At 37.6% G+C, this 21,046-nt stretch overlaps 1 protein-coding gene across 1 annotated transcript in view; it reads right to left on the reverse strand.

Moving 5' to 3' along the window:
• Positions 1–21,046, reverse strand: part of LOC121296086 (E3 ubiquitin-protein ligase rnf213-alpha-like) — a 41,257-nt gene that overhangs the window by 17,153 nt on the left and 3,058 nt on the right. The window contains exons 3-29 of the mRNA XM_041221271.1: positions 20,777–20,955; positions 19,654–20,340; positions 18,771–19,033; positions 18,424–18,588; positions 17,133–17,300; positions 16,667–16,869; positions 15,998–16,290; positions 15,590–15,849; positions 15,244–15,468; positions 14,878–15,070; positions 14,369–14,424; positions 13,966–14,125; positions 12,158–12,319; positions 11,454–11,552; positions 11,245–11,367; positions 10,818–11,007; positions 10,476–10,649; positions 9,814–9,966; positions 8,688–9,304; positions 8,318–8,477; positions 7,771–7,988; positions 7,080–7,217; positions 6,626–6,790; positions 5,274–6,519; positions 4,911–5,101; positions 4,453–4,602; positions 186–3,776 (exon numbers count right to left, since the gene is read on the reverse strand). Coding sequence (XP_041077205.1) covers positions 186–3,776; positions 4,453–4,602; positions 4,911–5,101; positions 5,274–6,519; positions 6,626–6,790; positions 7,080–7,217; positions 7,771–7,988; positions 8,318–8,477; positions 8,688–9,304; positions 9,814–9,966; positions 10,476–10,649; positions 10,818–11,007; positions 11,245–11,367; positions 11,454–11,552; positions 12,158–12,319; positions 13,966–14,125; positions 14,369–14,424; positions 14,878–15,070; positions 15,244–15,468; positions 15,590–15,849; positions 15,998–16,290; positions 16,667–16,869; positions 17,133–17,300; positions 18,424–18,588; positions 18,771–19,033; positions 19,654–20,340; positions 20,777–20,955 — 10,229 coding nt within the window. The remainder of the gene's footprint in view (positions 1–185; positions 3,777–4,452; positions 4,603–4,910; positions 5,102–5,273; positions 6,520–6,625; positions 6,791–7,079; positions 7,218–7,770; positions 7,989–8,317; positions 8,478–8,687; positions 9,305–9,813; positions 9,967–10,475; positions 10,650–10,817; positions 11,008–11,244; positions 11,368–11,453; positions 11,553–12,157; positions 12,320–13,965; positions 14,126–14,368; positions 14,425–14,877; positions 15,071–15,243; positions 15,469–15,589; positions 15,850–15,997; positions 16,291–16,666; positions 16,870–17,132; positions 17,301–18,423; positions 18,589–18,770; positions 19,034–19,653; positions 20,341–20,776; positions 20,956–21,046) is intronic.

Genomic DNA, 21,046 nt, shown 5'->3' on the forward strand with positions numbered 1-21,046 from the left:
TCCAAAAGTAACACAATAAAAAAGGAAATAGTTACAATAGATTTTAACAACACAGTGCTAATGTAAAGCATCATGCTATATTACAACTGTAAAGTTGCTTATAAAAGCCCTAGTTACACAAAAGTTATAACATTTAAAGTCATCACTGATCAATGAATAAAAACACTTGAGGAGAGATCAATTACCTCTGTGAATGCCGCCACACCTCGATCTTCCAGCTCTGTGTGTGAAGTGACAAAGTCTGCGAGTGAGCTGTGTCTTTGATTCACGAAGTACTCCTTTACCAGCTGGTCAGACTCCACGTTTGACAATCGAGAGTTGCTCAGCCTTACCACTGAATCCGGGGTGGCACAGCTGAGCAGAATGCGTTTGGCCTCGTCCAGCACTTTTCCCTTTGTTTCTGTGATGTCTGCCTCTCCCTTCAGTTTCTCTGCCACTTGCAGGACCACTGATGAACACGTGTCAGAATGGTAGCCAATAAAGACATCAGATGGAACATACATCTGGGTCTCTTGGGCAAAAGATTGATGATTGTCGACTGCAACGAAGACATCCACCCACTTTCCCAACTCTTCGACAATTTGTTTCTGGTCACTCTTGAGGATGGTGTTAATATCAAGGTAATGCTTTTCAAGTCTGTTAATGAGAGGGATAGGGAACTGCTTGTAGACCACTTCTTTCTCCTCAATGACTATGAGCCTGAAATCCTTATGAACCCTGCACTTGACACGGTGTGTCCCCAACCCCAAGTCCACATACTTCTGTCCACCAAGGCAAACATAGTATTGGTTAAGGGCATCATACAGACTTTCATAAAGGTTCTGTAGGTTGAGAAGAACAATGGTTTGTCCCGTTTCCATACAGATCTTCACACGGTTGATATTGCGGCAAATCTGGGTATACTCTTGATCCTTTGGGAAGCTTGAGCCAAAGATTATTTCTGGCTGACTTTGGTCCGAGAAGAATGTTTGTTGAAGTATCTGGAGAGCAACGTAGTTTTTTGTCAAAACCAGCAGGTATCGACATTCGCTGTCCTGACTGTCTGCACAAATGTTTTGTCTGACCAGTTCAATGGGGTTAATATTATCCATGTCCGTGCTTATCATAACCTTTGAAGTGAAAGCAGCCACAGCATCAACGTCATCTCTACCACTGAAATTCCTGAGCACCGCCTCCACGATCTGCTGAGGAGTGGGCTCTTGGTTAGCGGATTTCGCAATTGCAAACACCATCTTTATAAGACTGTAATAATCTCGGAGACCAAAGAACTCTTTGCCTTGTTTTTTACAGATGTCTAAGTAAGCTTTGGCAAACCCTCGAAAGAATCCCTGGACTTTCTTACGTATCATGGGCTCCGAAGAACATATCCCATTGGCACTTGAGATTAACTCTTTTTCATCCGGATCTCCACGGGACACAAAAATACCTCTGTTCATTTTGGCAGGGTCCAAAGCCCAGTTGGAAATCCCAACAAAGCCAACTTTTTTATGTGGAAGAGGCTCGTCATCAATGCAGCCTTCCTCCAGGAGCGGGTGAAGGGTCTTCAGGGGCATTTTAGTAGAATCTTCGGCTAAGCCAATTTCATCGAGGACCACAACCGATACATACTCCTTCAAATTCTTTCCTTCTTGAAAGCGAGCACACTGTTTGAAAGTGTTGATGATGCCTTCAGGTGTAGAGTGAGGGCTGCACTGGAATGAAACAAGATGGATCTGTTTCAGTTCTTTATACAAATCTGAGTGCGCTGCTTGGCCTTGCATAGCATCTGCCACTAAAGTTTTAGCCAGTGATTTAGAACTTCCTGGTTTTCCAACCAAAAACAGTGGGATCCGGAGTTCTATGCAGATGACCATCATGAAGACATTTTCTTTCAAAGCGCTGTTTCGTGCTATTGTCTTTCCCAAAGGCACACCACTCAATAGAAGATCTTGCATAAGTGAGATTTCCTGCAGGACTGTGGAAGGATGGTAAGACTTAGGAAGGTGAGCACAGATTTTGTTTCTGTATTTATCTTTCTTTTCCAAGCAGGCATGATAACAAACACCGACGGCCATTACCAGGGACCACACAATTTCATTTCTTTCATCTACGAGTTGATCATATTTATTTTCTTTATTCATGAATTCTTTCAACTCTCGGAGCAACATTTCATGATTATTGTAAAACCATACAAAAACGTGCATGCAGCGTTCCACATCTCTCAGGCTCACAAAGCTACACTCATCTTTTCTCTGCCTCATGTAACACTGTGAGGTGGACAACACATCTGTGATGAGAGGAATGTAGTCAACATCAATGTTGATTGTCTTAACCACTCTCTGCACAATTTGCTGGATGTACATATTTTCTGTATGATCATTAAGCTGTCCAAAGTCCCACACTAAAGGAATCATGCTTGGAGGCAATGCCTGCACTCTGTAAACAAGTTGCCGCAGAGGAATGGATCCCAGTTTGTCTTCGGTCTCTTCTGCTCCAACCTTGTAACCCAGACCTGCCATTTCTAAGCGTCCTATCATTTCATCTGTATGCTTTCTGTAGGGATTGCATGCAGCCACAATCTGCAGACCTGTGGAGGCAGCCAAAGGTTCTCCTTCTACAGTTTTGTCACAAAGGACTTCTTTGATACTGCTTACAGCTTCGGTTGTGTTGGCTTCGTCAAAGAACAGGACAGAGTCAAAGCCATAGTCTTGCTTACCGACGCACGAGATGGATTCTGCTTCCCTTACTTTCAAGTAAATCATTTCTGCAGTTGTCCCTCCATGAACCTTTACAAGTTTCATGTTTTCCATGGGGGCACCACACTTCCTCAGTTCACAAAGGAACTTGATAAGTCTGGTCTTGCCACAGCCAGTTTCTCCCATGATTATGACAGGGATACCACACCTGAACCTCATGTGAATGGCAAGCATCTTCAGCATATTGTCTGTGGTGAGTTCGTAGGTCTCATCAGGGTCCATGGGCCACAGAACTCCAAGCACATGGCAAAGATACTGTATCTTCTTCTCTCTCGGGAGTTCATCAAAATTGATATTAAACGGCACTCTCTGAAGCCTAAGACCTTCATAGAGCTGTGGAGTCATGATGTTTTTCTTAATAATTCTGCCAGTCGAAGGGTCAATTGCATCAACTGCATTGCCATTCACCTGGAGGTGGAAGCCGATGAAGGTCATGGATATGTGGTCATCATTGAAAAAGATGTATGGGTGTGGTTCCGTCTCCCACTTCTTTCTGATACGGAATGGAGCAAGGTCCTCTTCCGTGACCCTATCGAAGTTAAACTGTTGTCTCCCAGGGCTTTGGTCAGAAATACTGAGAGAAGGTGTTGCGAAATCTTTTGCCATAAGAATCATGAAGTCAACTACAAAGTTTTTAAAACCTTGTAAAGTGTCACCAGTGAAATTGAAGTCACAAAAAACAGATGTCTCGCAGTCTTTTAGCTGCAAATTCAGGAACCAGGCAAAGTTCCTCAGCTCTGACCACGAAGGATCTATTATACCACAGTAGAAAAAGAACAACTGCAGACACTCAACATGGCTTCCTTCAGTGCCGCAGTAAGTAAAAGTGTCAATGTTTTCACCTTTGTGAAACCGCTTAAGGTACTGAAAGGGTCTCTGAAAGGCTTCACTTCTGAATTCTTGGTCATCCATTAGTGGATCTGTCATGACCTGGTATGGACTGTCATGCATGCCCATTTCTAGCTCCAGAACTTCTTTGGGAGGTCTGCAGAATACTTTAGGGAAGATATCCAGGAAAGAATAATGTGGAGTGTTTGATCCCTAAGAAAAATAAATAAGATTAGTTATTATTAATAAGATTAAATAAATAACTGATCAAATGAAAATCTGTTGTTGGCTAACATTTGTGCATGTAGTTCATTTTTACATTTTCTGCTAGAGATGTTGAATATTTAACTTGCACATGATTTTCACAACAATTTCTTGTACATTCCTAGTGTTGCATTACAAAAACTTAAATAGTAGCCAACAAAAATGATTCCAACAATCCTATTTTGCAGCTACACTAATTATAATTATAATTAATTTGCAATTTTGTTGCAGCAAATATGTATTTTTTAGATCAGGTAGTTCTCAGTTACTAAGCCTTAGGTCACAAGAGATTTGTTACGCTTGAACTATCTGGGTTATTTCACCTCAGCAGTGTCTTCTGGGTCAAAAAATGTTGGTCAATAGTGGAAGTAGCTGATTGGTTAATAAAAAAAGGAAGCAGTCATTGAAGGGTGTACAACTTCATTCTCTAGATGAAATGACCAAGCATGTGTAAAACTAACACCCAATATCAGATTCACTAGAACATGCGCTTCTTTCAAAAATGTACTTTTGAGACCTAGGTAACAAATGGATGTGCACAACTGTCAATGGCAATGAATTAATGTTGTTAGCTGCAATCACTTTAATAGTGTATAGAGGAAAAAAAACTATACAAAACACTTACATGTCTTGTCTGCTTCTTCAAGTCTGATGATTCAAGGATCTCAATGACATACAGATGTCTATTGCTGCATTTCCACATTTTACCTTCAGCATCCATCAAGTAATGCAAGACCAGCAGTTTAAAGAGAAATTCAGAGAGACCTTTCTGAACCTAAAAACAAATTGATAATGAAATAACAGATTTCAGAAGAAGCTTTCCCATAAAACTATTAAAAGATGTGTCAAAAATGCTCCTCCGTTTAATTTACATATCCCATGTATTCAATATGAAAACACATACATTTAAGAGCAAAAGAAAAATATGAAAAGATTCTAGCTAAGGCCCAAGAGCTAAGTCCCTATTGTGAAGCACTATTAAAACATTCTAGTTAACAAATGCTAATGAAGATTAAAACAAAAAAAGGAGAGAGAGAGAGAGATCTCGGAAACAGGAAGACTACTGTAATGGAAACTACTTACTGAAGATGTGATATCAAAATGAAAGACTGTTAGCTTGTTCTGCTTGGAGCTGTTTAACAAGGGCAATATAGACTGAAGGACTTTGTTTTCATCAACCTTTGGTTCTATCAGTCTTATGCATTTCAGCATAGCGTCCTTGTTGTGAGTTTGTTTGAGTTCTTCATATCGCCTTTGGACATATAGTGATTTGCCTTCAAATACATTGAATATTTAGTGATTAACATTTAAGACAGAACTTGTAACTTCAATTTTAAATGCTTTTATTGATTTTTCTTTTAAAACCAGTAACTGTCAACATCCAAATACATAAAAGAAGTTGTGTTTAGTTTAAACATATACCCCCCCACAATTCCAGATGCTTACCAACTCCAGCTCTTTTGGAAGACACAACTCCAACGAACATTCTGTCTCTGAAAACGGAAGCCGCTGTAGCAACGTCAGGTGGAACTCTGTAGTGGCTTGATAGGTACGTCTGAATATTTGTCAGTGGTTCCTGGGGTATCACATGCACCTTGTACTGACTGAAAGCTGAAGGGATGTAGTAGTGTTCCCTGTCACAGTTGCAGATTATAACCAGCTGGTAGTCTTGCCTGCATTGCATCTTGAGCCGATTAAACAGCTGCTCAAATTTAAAGCCGACTTCGTAAGTTAGCTCGTCCGCATAAAGCATGGCGTAGATCTTCTTCCCCTTGTACCCTGGGATGAGGCATCTTCTCAAAAACAGCTCCACTTGCTCGTAATTAGTCTCCGCTTTGCACAAGAGCACCTCGTCATATGTGGGCAGCTGCTCCACTTTGCTCGACATGAAAACGCAAATGGAAGAAGTAAGCACCTGGGAGTGTGGGCAGGCGATAAGATTTGGACGTCCATCTTGCAAGCCTGGTGGAAGACTTCTGCGGATGGGTTTCGACATGGAAGCCAGAATAGCTAAAAGTTCACCAAGGGTGCCAATATCTAAGCAATGTGGCAGAAAATACTCCATATCTCTCATGTAAAAGTTCCAAACCAAATCCAACTTGTCTATTGCCTTGGCACTGGACAATATAACTGGCAGATCGTGGATGCTGTATGTAACTTTTCTGTTGGTCTCAGAGGTGTCAACTTCCATGCTAATGTCATCAATGTAGGACTGGAGGTCCACCTCTTGTTTTTTCTTTGGTTTCTTTTCCAGTTTGTCATAATTCCACTGGTGCCATGCTTTCCGGACATCTGTTGCCGTACAGTTGGGTTTAATGAATGAAAGCATCATCATAACTTGTTGGTTCTCTAGCTGGTCCACATCTGCAGCAGACAGCTTGCTACACAAGAATACAATCTGCTCTGCAGTGTAGTAGTTCAAGTAATAATGCTGTGATCTCTTCTCGTTCATGAAATCCCGCCAAGACTCCAAACATTTTTCCATTTTTCTGCATATCTCTGGGAGCTGGTCCACTATCGGACCATCAACTATGATCTCCTCAATTGTTTTGTTGAGGTGGAAATCCATGATAACACCTGCTTGGTTATTCTCAGAGCAGTACACATTAGCTTCCCATTTCCTGAAGAGCATGTTTCCAGCAGAGTACAGGTCAATGAAAGACACAGCAAGCCTCTGGACATTTGAGAAAACCTTCAGCAAGAAAAGAAAATTGCAAACATTTACACCACCAAATCTATAAAAAAATGTTAATGTGATTAAATTCAATACATTTTAGCTGTATTCTCTCTGTATTTACCTCTGCAAAATTATCCACTTCAGATTGTCCCTGTTCACCTTTCCCAGACATCAGCATGAGTTTGTTCTGCAGCTCTTTGAGGTCCTCCAGAGAATAGGAGCGCATTTCCTGCCCGTCCTCATGCTCTTCAGGTATCTTCAGCTCTAGGGCAGTGTCCAGGGACAGCTAACATTTACAGAAAGAGAAGGTTGGAGATATAGGAATGAGCAAATAATAAACCAAGTTTCTTAGCATTTTATTAGCAGAATTTAATTTAATTTGAGATTGCAATGTGGGATAAGTATTATTTCTAACAGATTTACCTTACATATCAAGGCATTTTACATGGTAATATATGCTTATACGATGCACTATAAAGTAGCATGCTTTGCTACACCTAACAGGGTGTCATGCTAGACTGTTATTTATTTAATTGAACACTAATTCTTTAAACAGAAATGACATCGTTACTCACCTTTTTCCGATTTTTTGGACTGATGATATAGATGCCTTTCTCGTTAATTGCTGAAGCCAGAGACAGGGATGATAATTCCACAGATCCATGACTTTCCTTCACAGTTTTCAACCACTCCAGATGTCTTGCAGTGTCACACTGAAACCAGAAGACAACCACTTGATTAACTATCCCATTGTTTGTGGTAATCAAAATCAGCAAAGCCCTCCGATAATAAAATACAATTTCTATATAAAAGAATTAAACCACCTGTCATGGAGAGAATCATAGAACACAGCAGTGTAACAACTATAAATACACTGGGCCTGATTTTCTACTATGGGCAAATTGCCCATGCAATACATTTACTGTGAAGGAGGTAATTTGCCTGTGATTTGCCCATAGTGGAATATCACAGAATACAGCTGTCTATCGAGTATGAATCAAATATCTCAAAGCAATTGGTCATTATCATCCAGAACACAGCAAGTCACAGAACTCTAAATATGGAGGGTATCTTAGATCACAGGTCAAAGGGGCTTCTGTAACACTGAAAATATGAAATCGCTAGCTGAAATGGTTTGACATATGAACAGCCTGCTTTGTTATAGTCATATTTTAGTCTTTTCAGTATGCTTAACATTCTTGTCTATTTATCAGTTTTAATTTTTTTACTTTTTTTTTTTTTTGCCAATATAGAAAGTGTTTTTACCAGTTTCTCTGGAAGATTTTTATCACTCTCCAGTGCCTTCCAGAGTTTCTTCAGTGACTGCATAAAAGCATGGAAATCAGCTTCTGGTTTCAGGTCATACAGCATGGAGGAGTAACCCAGCACAGCATCATGGAAGCAGGCCACACGATCCACATCCAGGTCATTCTCACCAGCAGAGATGGAGGCGAGGTCAACAAACACTTTCAGCTCATTGATATCTGTGATTAACAAAAAACATTTAGATTATATCTAAAGACACCAATATCAATATTTTGATATGATCATTATTTCCATATCGCGATATTGTGGGATTTAAAAAAAAAAAAAATAATTCAGACACAGAGGCATACTTTTTATTGTTAATACTGCTAAAAATACAAACTGTTTTTACTACCCAGTTTGGTACTGTATGACTACCTAAAAATAAAACACCCTTCTGAAATGTGGAGCGCTAAACAGAAGGGTTGCTGCTGCTGCTACTATAAATCCATTACCTGTCACACAATGTTATTGCATGCAGTAATGGCTGTACTTTAAAACATCTTACCTTCTAAAGCTTCTTTTACCCAATTGACAAAGTTTCTCCTCTGTCTTAGCTCCATCAAGCATCGTCTACGAGTTTCTGTGATATCAACTAGAATTTGTTTTGCCTGTATTAGATCATTATCAATGCGGTTTAGTTTCTCCATCTTAAAATCCTCATGTGTCTAAAAAGGAAAAAACAAATAAGGTCAACAGTTATATAAAAAATAACAACATATTTTCATGCAGCCCTGACGCAAAATAGGTTTTAAAGAACTGCACATTTTTCGGTAATTCTGCAGCCCCAGAAATATCCTGCCTGCCGAGTTCCTAGCAAGAGCTAGTTGATCTTTCGCTATGAGCTATTAAAAAAAGAATCAGGTATGAGGCCTTACCACATCCAATAAAGTCTCTAGTACTGTGAAATCTCCCTTAAGACCCAGCGACTCTTTCACTTCTATGATGACCTGGGCAGATTCCACAGCAAGATAGAGTTCATGGTATTGCTGAATCTGTTGGATCCTCCTTTCAATCCACCTCTTGTCATCTGAATGCTGTAGTTTGCTCATGATGAGAAGGTCCTGCTTCAGATCTTCATAGCGATTATTCTTATAGGCTTCAAAGATTGTGTCCACCTCTGCTAAAGTAAGACTACCTTCCCTTGTGCCTTCATAAATATTGGTGTATCTTTCAAAGCAAGGCTCAAATATCTCCTCATTTATCATGTCAGCTGTTAATTCTATATCAGGATCAGGTGTAAGCTCTTCTGTACTGGGGTCGGTTACCGCCTGACTTTTTGCTTCATTCTCCCAGCAAATTTGAAAAATGTAGCTGTCTTTAAAGGTGTGTATGCGTTCAGCCATTTCTCTCATATCTTCATTTAGTTGAAAATATAGAACCTTCCCAGCATCTTCAGGAGAAATTTCATCCAACCGGTGCACAACAACCACCTCTTCCAGCTTCTCTAACTCAATCTTGCAACAATCTCGTCTTTCCAGGTCTTCAATGTCCACTGTAATGAATACAGATTTGAGAATTTAAAAGAAGCCTTCAAAAAGGTGTGACACTTAGATATATCTATATACAGGGGATATTGCAAACATTTCAGATTGTGAGTATATTGAAACCAGTATCTAAGACAGGGATCATCAAAAAGAAAAAAATAAAATAATAATAATAATAATAATAATAATAATAATAATAATAATATATTAGTCATTGTAACTAGAAATTCTCAGAGCTATAAAGAAAATGTCAGGTAACAAGCTTGAAAATAGAACTAACTAATATCTTAATTGATTATGGATTATTGAGTTTATGATTATTATATAATATATATATATATATATATATATATATATATATATATATAGTAAAATGTTTAAAATATATGGTTTGTGAATGTGGATTGGTAGTCTTTTGAGTATTTTAAAAGCAGTCTTTCTTTGAGACAGTATTTCGCTATTTCTATCAAATGTCAGTGTACCCTCTGAAGACCAAATTTGTATGAGTACCACATACCATTTACAAACTCTGTTATCTTCCTGCACATTGTCAAAAAACTGTGGACCAATTCCTTTTCGTGCAGGATGGTTCGAACCTCCTCTTCACGCCACTGCAGCACTGTCTTCATGGCGGACTCATCTTTGCATCTTTCGTTGTCAGATAAGCCTTCTGCAAAAACAGGACAAGCGCTGGGGTCTATTCAATTCACCAAAGCATATCTTAATATTTAAAATCATTCAATTATTAACCTTCACAAGTTTTTTGCATATTTTACAGGCATCAACACATGTATACAAGTATACATGTAACCAATATACTTGGTGTTTTTTTTGTTTTTGTTTTTTTTTTAAACCTTAGGCTCTTTACTGATTATTTCTACAGTGGCAGTGTTTATATACAACACCATTTAGATCAATTAAACAGACATAATTCTCACCTCTCTCTACACTCTCTGTTATGTTTAACAAATTATTAAGATGCAATGCTGCATTCTCTTTGTTAATTACTCATTGCTGCTTTACTGTTTTTAGAAAACCAAATGCATTACAAATATATTCAGCCTTTTTAACACGCTGTATGTGAATTGCAAGAAAAGCCTCAAATAGTATAGTATTTAAACCTGTTATTTTTGTTTCTTTACATCATTAAGCAATTCTATAGTGTGTAACAGAACTTACTTAATTTTAGAAGCACAAGGAAGTCCTTCTTCTTCTGCAAGATTTTTTGGAGATGCTTTATCTGTATATCTCCGGCAAGAAATTGGTTTGCAATGTCTATAAATGCACAACTTGCAATTGCAATTAACTCTTTGGCTTGATCTGTGAGCTTGTCAATTATCTTCCTATCCCCACCTGTTAGGAAACATTGGAACGAGATCTACAAAACTGAACCTGTATACAATAGTCACATACCCTAAGAACAGTTTGTATGATCTTTGGCATGAAGCAAGATTAAGCTTTAAAAGTATCTACGGCTACTTCAATTTTATAAACAAAGTAAAAACCTATTTTTATAAATACCTTGCAACTGGAAGACGTTCTTTGCTGCAGACCAGCTGAGCAGATGTTCAACCACCACATCATAACCGTCCAGATAATATCCCTCCCGGTCTGTGGGCCACGACTTCTCAATGATCGTGGATACCAGGTTACCAATCTTCCGAAACTTGAATTTTTCTATCATGTCAAAAAGCTTGACCTCTGATTTTTCCTGCAAGCATTGGATTTGTGTCAGCATTGCACAGGGTAATTCAAATATGTTACAACTGCAGGTTGCTTATCAGTTATTTAATTATGCTAATAAATTGCTTCAGGGCAGTGGTTCCAATTTTTGTTCACAAGTTTAGTTTTTCAGTACACAATACAACTTTTAACTAGATAAATAAATATTAAAAATTACAGCGGGTCTATTGCATCACTCTGTTTAATAGTGAAGATATTTACACACCTGGCAAATAGAATTGACAGCCTCAAGTGCACAGTTCTCAAAGCAACAGGATACAAGAGGACACAACTGGTTCATTTCTTCAATTTTACTGCAATAAATTTCAATCTGATGCATTGCTTTTTCCTAATAAAAAAAAAAAAAAAGGTCAAATAAAATCAAAGTTGATCAAGTTATTCGATACCGGTGGAAACCACAAATGAACATGTTACCTGTTTAAGTTTTCCTTCCAAATCATTCAGAAGGACCTTTTTCCAATTCGATGTAAATTCTGCATCTCCAAAATTGAGTGTAATGAGACTGCTCCACATCTGAACAAGAAAGTATAATTTTAGTACAGAATATTATCCCTTATTCCAACTAGGATTATCTGACTTGGGTATTGATTTTACAACAAAATATATTAAAAGAAAAAAAAAGTCATGAATTCAAAATTTAAAGCAAAAAATAAAGCAAGGGTGACACTATTGCATGTCACCTTTCAGACTATACACCCAAAGCAACAGTAACTGGTTATTTTGTGAAAAATAACAAAGCATCGCAGGGTGAATGGTTCTCCAATAGAGAATTTGTCACCTGTGCTCAGGCAGAAAGCTCTTTGCTACTTATTTTCAGTTAAGCTGATACTGTTGTACAAATTGAAAAGCCAGCCTATAAAATAATTTCCACAGTGACACTTGTCAATCTGTACAGTGCAAATAAATTGATTGAATATACAATCGTACTTATGCAACCAGTTCAGGAGCACATGCACAGTACACCCAACGCTTAACAATCTAGATTGTAAACAGACACAAATAAACATATCTAATAGACCTTTCTTCCTGATTAAATATATTTGTCAGTACACAAAGCCCTGTGAGAAAATTATTGCCCACACATGAAGGCGAACAATTAGGTCCTAATAAAGCCTCACCTCTATTTCAACATCCGAACTAAATTGTACATAATAATAGCCTTTGTTCAGCAGTTGATTCCTAAATGTGCTTTTTATCCAATCTCTCTCAATTTGTAAGGTCTCCAATAGCATTTCATGCTTTAATTTCTTCTTGCTTTCTTCTTCAAGACTCTCCATTGCCTAGGGAATAACAAAACATGTCAACTTACACCGTTCATTAAAAATAGAATATTGTCAGAAATTAATTTGCTAAAGCAACTGTTCTTCTCCACGATTTCTTTAAATGTCTTAAACAAAAGAAAAAAAAAAAACAGCTGCATCAAAAGATCAGAAATATTTCTGCTGACGATCGCTCTGTACAGTACAAGGGAACATTTTCATGAGTCGGTCGTTATTTTTCCAATTTATGTTTTTATTTTGTTATGATAATTCACTGACAGCGAAAGTAGAATGTCTTTAAAAAGGTGGGACATAAACTAAATATTCTACAATTTAGCTTTTACTGTTTTCCAGGTAAGCATTTCTAGATTTAGGAATATTTGCTGAATAATCTAGAAAATGATCCATTTTGAATATGACGACGCTTTTTTTTTTTTTTTTTTTTTTTTTTTTTTAGTTTTATGTAAACTGGAAGGAAAGACAGCAACATTTTTTAACCAGTTTTACTGTTGTAAATAAGAACTCTGAAGCAAACAACTGGTATGCGTCTTAGATAAAAATCTGTGTACAATATTTGGTTTAGGTCAAAGAGTAAAATTTATACGCTCTCACTGTTCAATACCTTTTGTTCCTTTCAACCCTTTTAAAGTAATTAGTTTTTACAGTCTAATACATACAAAAATGATATAGTACACAGAAAATGGGATTGGCACATGGGACTTTATTTAAGGCTGGTGCTATTTTTTTTCATTATCGATTGATGGACATTATGAAAAGGGTTTAAAAAAATTAATAAATAATAAACAGCATTAATACATGTGGAGCTGTGGATTACTGTGTAACATTGCTAGTAACATTTTAAAAACTATTAGACATATTAAATTGGTTAAATCTGTTTATGCATATAGCAATTACAATTTTTAATTTAAAAAAAGAATTCGTTTGTACCAGTTGGGGTCAAAAGCAGTTTTCGTTTACCCCCCCCCCCCCCCCCTCCCCCCCCCCCCCCCAAAAAAAAAAAACAAAACATTTGTATTGTTCAGTACTCATTGTAACAACACTTTTTTTTTTGAGTTATGTAAAATAATTTTGTAGGGTGCCATGTCATTAAATAGTCATGCAGATTAGTTGTGTTACCAGAGTATCCCAAGCATTACATTTCTCACTGTCTTACTTTAGATAGTAATTGCCAAACATTGGAAGGCATTGTATTTATAGCTCAGTCGCTACAGTATTTTATTCTAACACAACGGTTTTAACTTGCTCTGTTACTCTGAAGGCTCCTGCACAGATGCAATCTCATCAATAAACACTCACAGGGGGAGGGGCAGGGGGGAGAAGGTGAGCTCAGTCAAATGCAGATTAAAATAAACAAAAACTTTCCTTTGCTTAAACCCTTTACACAAAAACGATGCACAGGCTTGACTATCGATAGTTGTCAAACAATAGAATGCATTGATAAATCGATGCATCACCTCAGCCTTAAACTTTCCTGTGTTTGTCCCCAAAACTTTTGGTTTCCTTCCTAATTATTTTACATATTTTAAGGGGTTCATCTTTAATGTAACAATTAGTTTTATCTTGTCTTTGTTGCTTCATGACTGAGGTACTCTTTACACAGAATACTAATGTAGTAAGTGATTCGTAAGCTTGTCTTAAACACATACCTGTGGAGGTAAACATTCCATTTCTGAAATCATGACAACCAGATTCATACATGCGGCAGGAATCGGATAAAAGCGTTGCTCTTTTGTTGCTCTGCAAATTCTTTCTAGAAGTTTAGTCGCTGTTTTTAAGCAAGCCTCCTGGTAGCCACCTTCAGAGCAACTGTATAACAAAAAAATTAATGTTACAAAGCATTAAAACAATAGACTTAATGACAAACAAAAAGGGACTTTTTATTTTTTTATTTTTTTTTAAATCACTTAGTTTGATCAAACTGAATCATTTTACAGTTTACAAAAAGCATATCAGGTAAAATCATCTAGAGATACAGAATCATTTAATATACTAGAGATGTGTCACGTAACCAAACAGCATTCCCTGAATGTAATGATGTTGTACAAATACCTGTACTGTTGCTCATTGAGATTGCTGATAATGTGCATCAGTAGACCGAGCACTTTCTGTGAATTAAAAAAACAAAAACACTAAATTTAGGATGTTTAACAAATACAATTACAATAATCCACAAACAAATTAGCAAAATGTAAATTATATACTTTTGTCATATTTAATTTGTAGTTCTTCTTGAAGTGCGTCTTGGGCCTTTGTGCTCAATTATTCAGTGGTACCCATTACTTAACACAGGGACATATTCCCAGCCATAACTTCTTGTGTACATTAATGTACGTGACAAACTATTTAATGAATGAAACGCGTATATATGACTGAACTTGTACGTAAGTTGGTTCAGCAGAAACAAGAGTACAGAAAACTATGTTCTTATATTTAAAACTAAAACACTCACACATAAGTTTATTTCTAATATTACACTGGAATCCTCCCTACACAGTCTGAACAATCAGTCCTAACAGTATCGCTGAATTATATAGGTTGTTTTACTTGGACATACTAACCTCATAATGTGAGTATGTAATTTCACCACTCAATTTGTACAGGAATCCTTGAAGAATGTCTAGAAGGTCAACATGCACAGCAGAAATATATTCTGTTACATCTTCTAAATCCAGCCAGTAGAGCCACGACCGAGCTAGCATTTTGTCGATCTCCACCAAATGCTTCTTTGCTGAAACGATCTTCATTAAAGCCCTGCCAGTTGAACAATAACTTGCTTACAAGAGCAAGGCAGACAATGAAGCGAAGTTTCTTACTGCACTTCCTGATCACACATTTAAGGAGGTTATGGAGACAGGACGGACATCGAGCGAGACAAACAGAAATGTAATGCCCCGATAGTTCACAGAAAAAATATACGTATATACCTTTTGTCTTCAGCCTGTAAGCTTTTTCTTGATCTGCTGAAATCTTCAACAAGACCTTCAAGCCCAGCCCAGGAAACCTCAGATGTTGCGTTTGCGTTGAATGGAATGGGCTCAAACGGCTTGCATACACCTTTTAGCAAGTGCACAAGAGGGATCAGCTGAACCCACTTGACTATTTTTTTACGCATAGCTGAGCAGCAAAACATTGTAAGGGATTCCACAAGGCTACAACAACAAGAGAAAGCAGTGCAAATATAATAAGGTGTACTCAAAGTATGGCATAATCGTGATATCATTACAGCACTTTAACCACTGTTGACATAGAAGACACATCTAAAATACTTACGTCATTTCACCTGTAAAACACGTCATGAAGTCTTTGCAGAACAAGATGAGCTCATCCTTTGGCTTCTGTGGCAAAATCAAAAGGTCACACAATTTAGATGTGTCCTCAGCGGTTAAAATTATGTTGTATTTACTCGAGATCAATAGTGTAATCATTCCAGCCTTTAGGCGGTCCTTGATGAAAACGCCCCCTGTATCAGCATCCTTCTGTAGATGAGGCGCTACCATTTCAATCATGAACTGTTTTAGTAGGATCTTAACCTGAGGAAACAAAAAACAGGTTTACTGATTATTTTTTATGATTAAGATTTTACAATTTTTTTTTTTTGTTTTACTATTGGGGTTTGGGGGAGTTTGTTAATCTGCTTGGTATCAATGAATACAAATGCAGTAATCGAATTTCATCTACCTGGCTTTCACCATATCCCAGAGACTTCCACTTTTCTTCTTTGTCTTCATATACAAAAGGTTCTTTGTACGTCACGAAAAACTGCTGAAGTTGGATGAAAAAACTTTTTATGTTTATTTCACTCCAGCTCTTTAATAGACCAAAGATGGTCTCCAGCATGAATTTTCCAGCAATGTCTCTCCCTTTTACTGTTTTTTCATTTTCATCCTTTCTCCAGAAAATGTCTTTGACATGATTCAACAGTCCCCTGGAGGGCTTTACACAGATGATATCATCGTACTGATGCCATTCCCCTAGTAAAAAAGAAAAAAAAAGACAATAGCAACAATGTGGATGTTTGATGATAGTCTGTCACAACAGACATATGATGTGCAGAAGATTTTAGAAACAGAGACAGCCATGTTATCACAGTCTGACCATTTAGAAAAACAGACACACTTTGTTTAGCCACTTGGCCTGGTATTCTTATCTAATCAACACAATCTTGTTAATTTCTTCCTGGCCCTGGCTAGCAGATCTGCAGACTGCTTCCTTGGTTTCTTTTGAAGCTTGCATTTTAAGTTGGGTGAGGGGAGATGAGAGAAAGAATGCAGGAAGAACTCAGCACATACACACAAAAATATAGAATTATATTAGAATACATAAATTTTCCTCACAACTCCATCTTACCTCCTTCGCTTAAAAGTTGACTCTTGATAAACAAGCACCTGTTGACTACTGCTGATGAATCAAATTTGTAAATATACTCATACTCCAAAGTTGTTGCTTTTTCTCTACACACAACATATTTGTAAGGTATGGAAACAAGACAAGCCTTCTGTTTTGATGTTATTAGCTGTCCTTCAACAAGGAATCCGTGAATCCCTAAGTCCCTACAAAGACATTACCAAAACAAAAAAAAAAAACAGTAAAGTATTAGAACAATCATGCAACTTTTGGGAAAAAAACCCTGCTCCAACAGCAACACTGACATTTCAAAACGCACTAAAATATGAGTTGCACTGTAGTATTTACTGAGTAATTGGACAAGCAGTTATAGTAATTACAGGGGAACTATTTTAAAAACTCAGTGCATGTTACCAACAGAAGGTTAAAGTGCTTATCAGCTCACATTTCAAATATTTTCAACACTTACCGAGAGATAAACATTTCAACTGCATTTGTGTCCCAAGAACCAATTTGATCCCCAGCTCTCAGGAAGACCTTGTCTTTATTAGGGTCTAGTTTAAAATCCTTAGACACAACAGCGTGGAAGTAAATGGTGAGCCTGTCAGCAGCTGGAACCTGCTGTGGCTCTGGTAACCTGGTCATCGTGAAAATTAAAATGAAGTGCACATTATTAGACACAGTAGGCAAGATGTATTACAGGCTTTCCGCTAAAATGTTTCTGGAACCATTTTTTTGTAAAAGGGGCAAATGCACACCCGTGTAAACTTTTACGATAAGCATTTGCTCTATCTCAGTTATAATACGTAGGTATATGGTTCACAACATAACACAGTGGAACGATCACAGTGCCACGCAGTAATTGTAGGACAGTATTGCCACGTGTGAAATCTTTAATAATAAAGCTGAAATGAAAATGCTTTTATTTGCTTCAAAATAATTTCAAAATGGTTAATTGACTTGCAAGCACTGGCAAAATTTTTGATTTTCCGTATAGAACTGGCTCAGTTTTATACGGTGCAAAACGTATTGACGTTGTATTTTGTTTCTGGACTTTGCGATGCCTGCACTGACAGGCTCTAGTATCTACAACGTATCGACAATAACAAGCAACCATTTTGTTACAGACTTCCAACAAGTCTGACCCAAACAATTTTGGCTGTTACTTAATTAAACCCTTGTGAAAAAAAACACAAAGATGCTTAATATAAAAAAAGAACTGCCCTACTACAGTAGCTGGTGCAGTTTACACAGCCTCTGGGTTTATGATCGCATCATCAATTCCAGATTTTTTAAATCCATTGATGGAAATGTCAAGCCTACTTTTAAAATGTTCAAGCAAATTGGCTTCATCACTGTCATTCTCATCTCCGCTTTGATATCTGACACATTATTTCTCTTGCCCAGCACTCCTTTAATCTCTTCTGTATACCAGTCTGACAGAGGGCGGGATCGCTACCAGTACTGTATGCAACCCTCCGATTGGTGGAAGTATTATTAGCGATCCAACAAAACAGCCAATAACACATGGGGTTGGTAGCGGTGAGCTGAGCGTAAAAATAATTGGACATGCCAAACTGGTAGAAAATAATAAATTTAAAAAAATAAATAAAAAAAATTTAACAAAAGTCCTAAACATTCTACCCTCACCACCAGTTTGAGAATCCACTGGTATAAATAAAAGAAAGAAAAATATATTATTTTTACTGTTGATACAGTAAGTATGATAAACAGTTACACAGAAATATATACATATATACCTTTGGGGTGGTGCTTCCTTCTGCTTATTCTGAGGTCTTGTGTTGTCAGGTTGTCGTTGAGTACCTGCGCTGCCGGCAGACTGCTGTACTTCCATTTTCTGCACATTTTCATTTTTCGATTTTTGTGTTGGTTTATTTGATGTGGTATCTTGTTTTGGTTTGTCACTTTGTAAAAAATAAATAAATAAACAAATTAGAAAGTGTGCTTTTTCAGAATCAAGAATTTGCAACAAACACAGTGAATGAATGTCACTGCATTTAAAAGCAACATCTATTTGTTTGCACCTCAATAAAAAAAAAAAAAGAAAAGAACTTGTATAGGTCGATAAACAGTTCTACATCTATACCTTTGGGTACATGGTTCTTCTGGCTGCTGCTGCCTCTTCTTCCTTCTGTTTTTCTGTTTTTTATTTGTCACCACTTTAAAGCCATCATTATCTTGCTGCCCTTCAGTGGGATCTTGTGATTTCGATGGAGGTGTTTTGTCATCAGGCTGCTCTTGAGCACATGCGCTGTTGGCAGACGGCTCTTGTTCCATATTCTCTACGTTTTCATTTTGAGCTGTTTGTGTGTTTTTCTGTTTTTGACCACTTGTATCTGTGTCATTCTTCTATACAAGAAGACAAAAAAAGAAACATAAAATGCCATATGCAAGGACCTCTGAGCACACATTAGTCAAGTCTTAATCCTGCTTAGAGAAAACATAAAACCTGTGCATAAAAACTGTGCATTTAAGACACTTAAAACCTTCTGCTACTTCCAGCATTACTTTTTCTTAACTGAATCATCTCATGCATAGAAGATTCAGACTTGGCCTTAACATAATTAATAATTCTAGGGAAATCCAAATTCTAGTAATCCAAAATTGTCACTGATTTTTGCGTGTACGTGTGTGTGTGTGCCAGCGCAGTTTTTCTTCAGTTCAAATATTGTACCAAAAGGGAGAGACAGAAACCTAAGTCAGGCAGAAGTTGTTTACAGTTGTAGAAGTATTGCATGAATCACTAGTATAGGGAATTGGAGGACATGCTGTAGGAACGTTATATCCGAGGGGCGTTACAATCAAGAGCCTTACAGCAATGGAGCACTGGATATACATATCTCAATAATCTAAACTACACAAGATGATGGTGTTTTGTTAGTGATCTAAACAGAGGTAGATCTAAATATTGTTCTTGTAGCATGCTAAATACAATGAAATATGCAGCTGCGTAGATCATTAAACCGTACCTTTAACTGGTCCTGTGAGTCACTTTCAGGAGTAGGTTTCTTCTCTTTCAATGGGCTTTGCAGCTCACTTGTGTTTGAAGATTTTGCAATTGGATTAGCTTTCACGGTCACATTCGAATTGTGATCTTTGTTTGCCAGTTTCAAATTTGAAGCATTATTCTGATTCTTTTCATGTTTAGACTTGCTGTTTTCTGAAGATTTTACACCCTGGCTTTCTTTACTGTCTGTATGGCGAGTCTCACTGCCCGAACCTGTTGATGTTAAGGCAGATGTTTGGGAAACTTGGGCAGGCACGCTTCCTTCCACGCTCGGTTTAGCAGCATTAACTGGGTCCTGGGATGGCGAGGAGCTTCCTGGGGAGTCTTCTCTCGGACTCTTACCCAACTTTGGGTCTCCTTTTTCCCCACTGTTCCCCTGACTCTTGGGATCAGCTGAACTATGTGCCTGGGAAGTAGAACTCTCTTTCTGAGGCTTGATCGGATTCCTTCTTAACTGCACTGAGGATTGATCACCCTTGTTTGCTGTCTGATCTAAAACCGGCTCACCTGTAGAGTGACACAGGTTCTTTTTTGCGACTCCAGGATCAGTATCTGTCACTGCATCACCCTGTGCCTCAGAACTAAACCCTTGCTGGATTGCCGTATTTTCATTGAGTGAACTGACGGAGAAGTCAGAAGAGAGCTTCATCTGTGTGAAGATAATCATTAAAAGGACAACTGACATTTCATATTTACATTTTTTGTACACCTTGCTTAGCTTTGTATAATGCAATCAATCTGAGTTGTTGCTCCAATATCTCTACTGATGTATCTAACTGATTGCCTTCTTTCTTGCAGGTCAGCGCTTTGTTTACTGCATATGCATGTTATTTTGTGACATTATCACAGGGTCACGATATCACAAAATAATACTCACACAGCGAATAAGTAAAATCAAACATTCAGTAATTGATAAACTAAACCACACATTACTAAAACAGTCCCCATTTAATAGGCCATACAGAATGTACTGTACTAAAAGCTATTATCTGTTGAGTTTATTTGAGCATTTTGAGAATGACGAAGCATTTACACATTGTACCACAGTCATGATAAACTTGTCAACGTTTTTAAATTGCCCTTACCTTCTTCCGTGGACTATCTTTTTGTTCCTCACTTGGCTTTTCATTTGCTTGTTCTGAATTTGAAGCAGACAAGCTGTCTGAAGGAGACGTTCCTGATGGATTACTGAGCACCTTCACTTCAGCTCCACTCTCCATTACAAAGTCAGGACCAGAGGAAGGCTCTGCAGCACCATTATCTGCTGCAAAGAGCAAAAAACATTTTTTATTTAACAAATGATTTAACACTACACTAGCTCCTTCGGCTTGGTCTTTATAGACTGTTGTTGTTTA

Source organism: Polyodon spathula, chromosome 21 (assembly GCF_017654505.1).
Source record: "Polyodon spathula isolate WHYD16114869_AA chromosome 21, ASM1765450v1, whole genome shotgun sequence".
Classification (NCBI taxonomy): Eukaryota; Metazoa; Chordata; class Actinopteri; order Acipenseriformes; family Polyodontidae; genus Polyodon; species Polyodon spathula.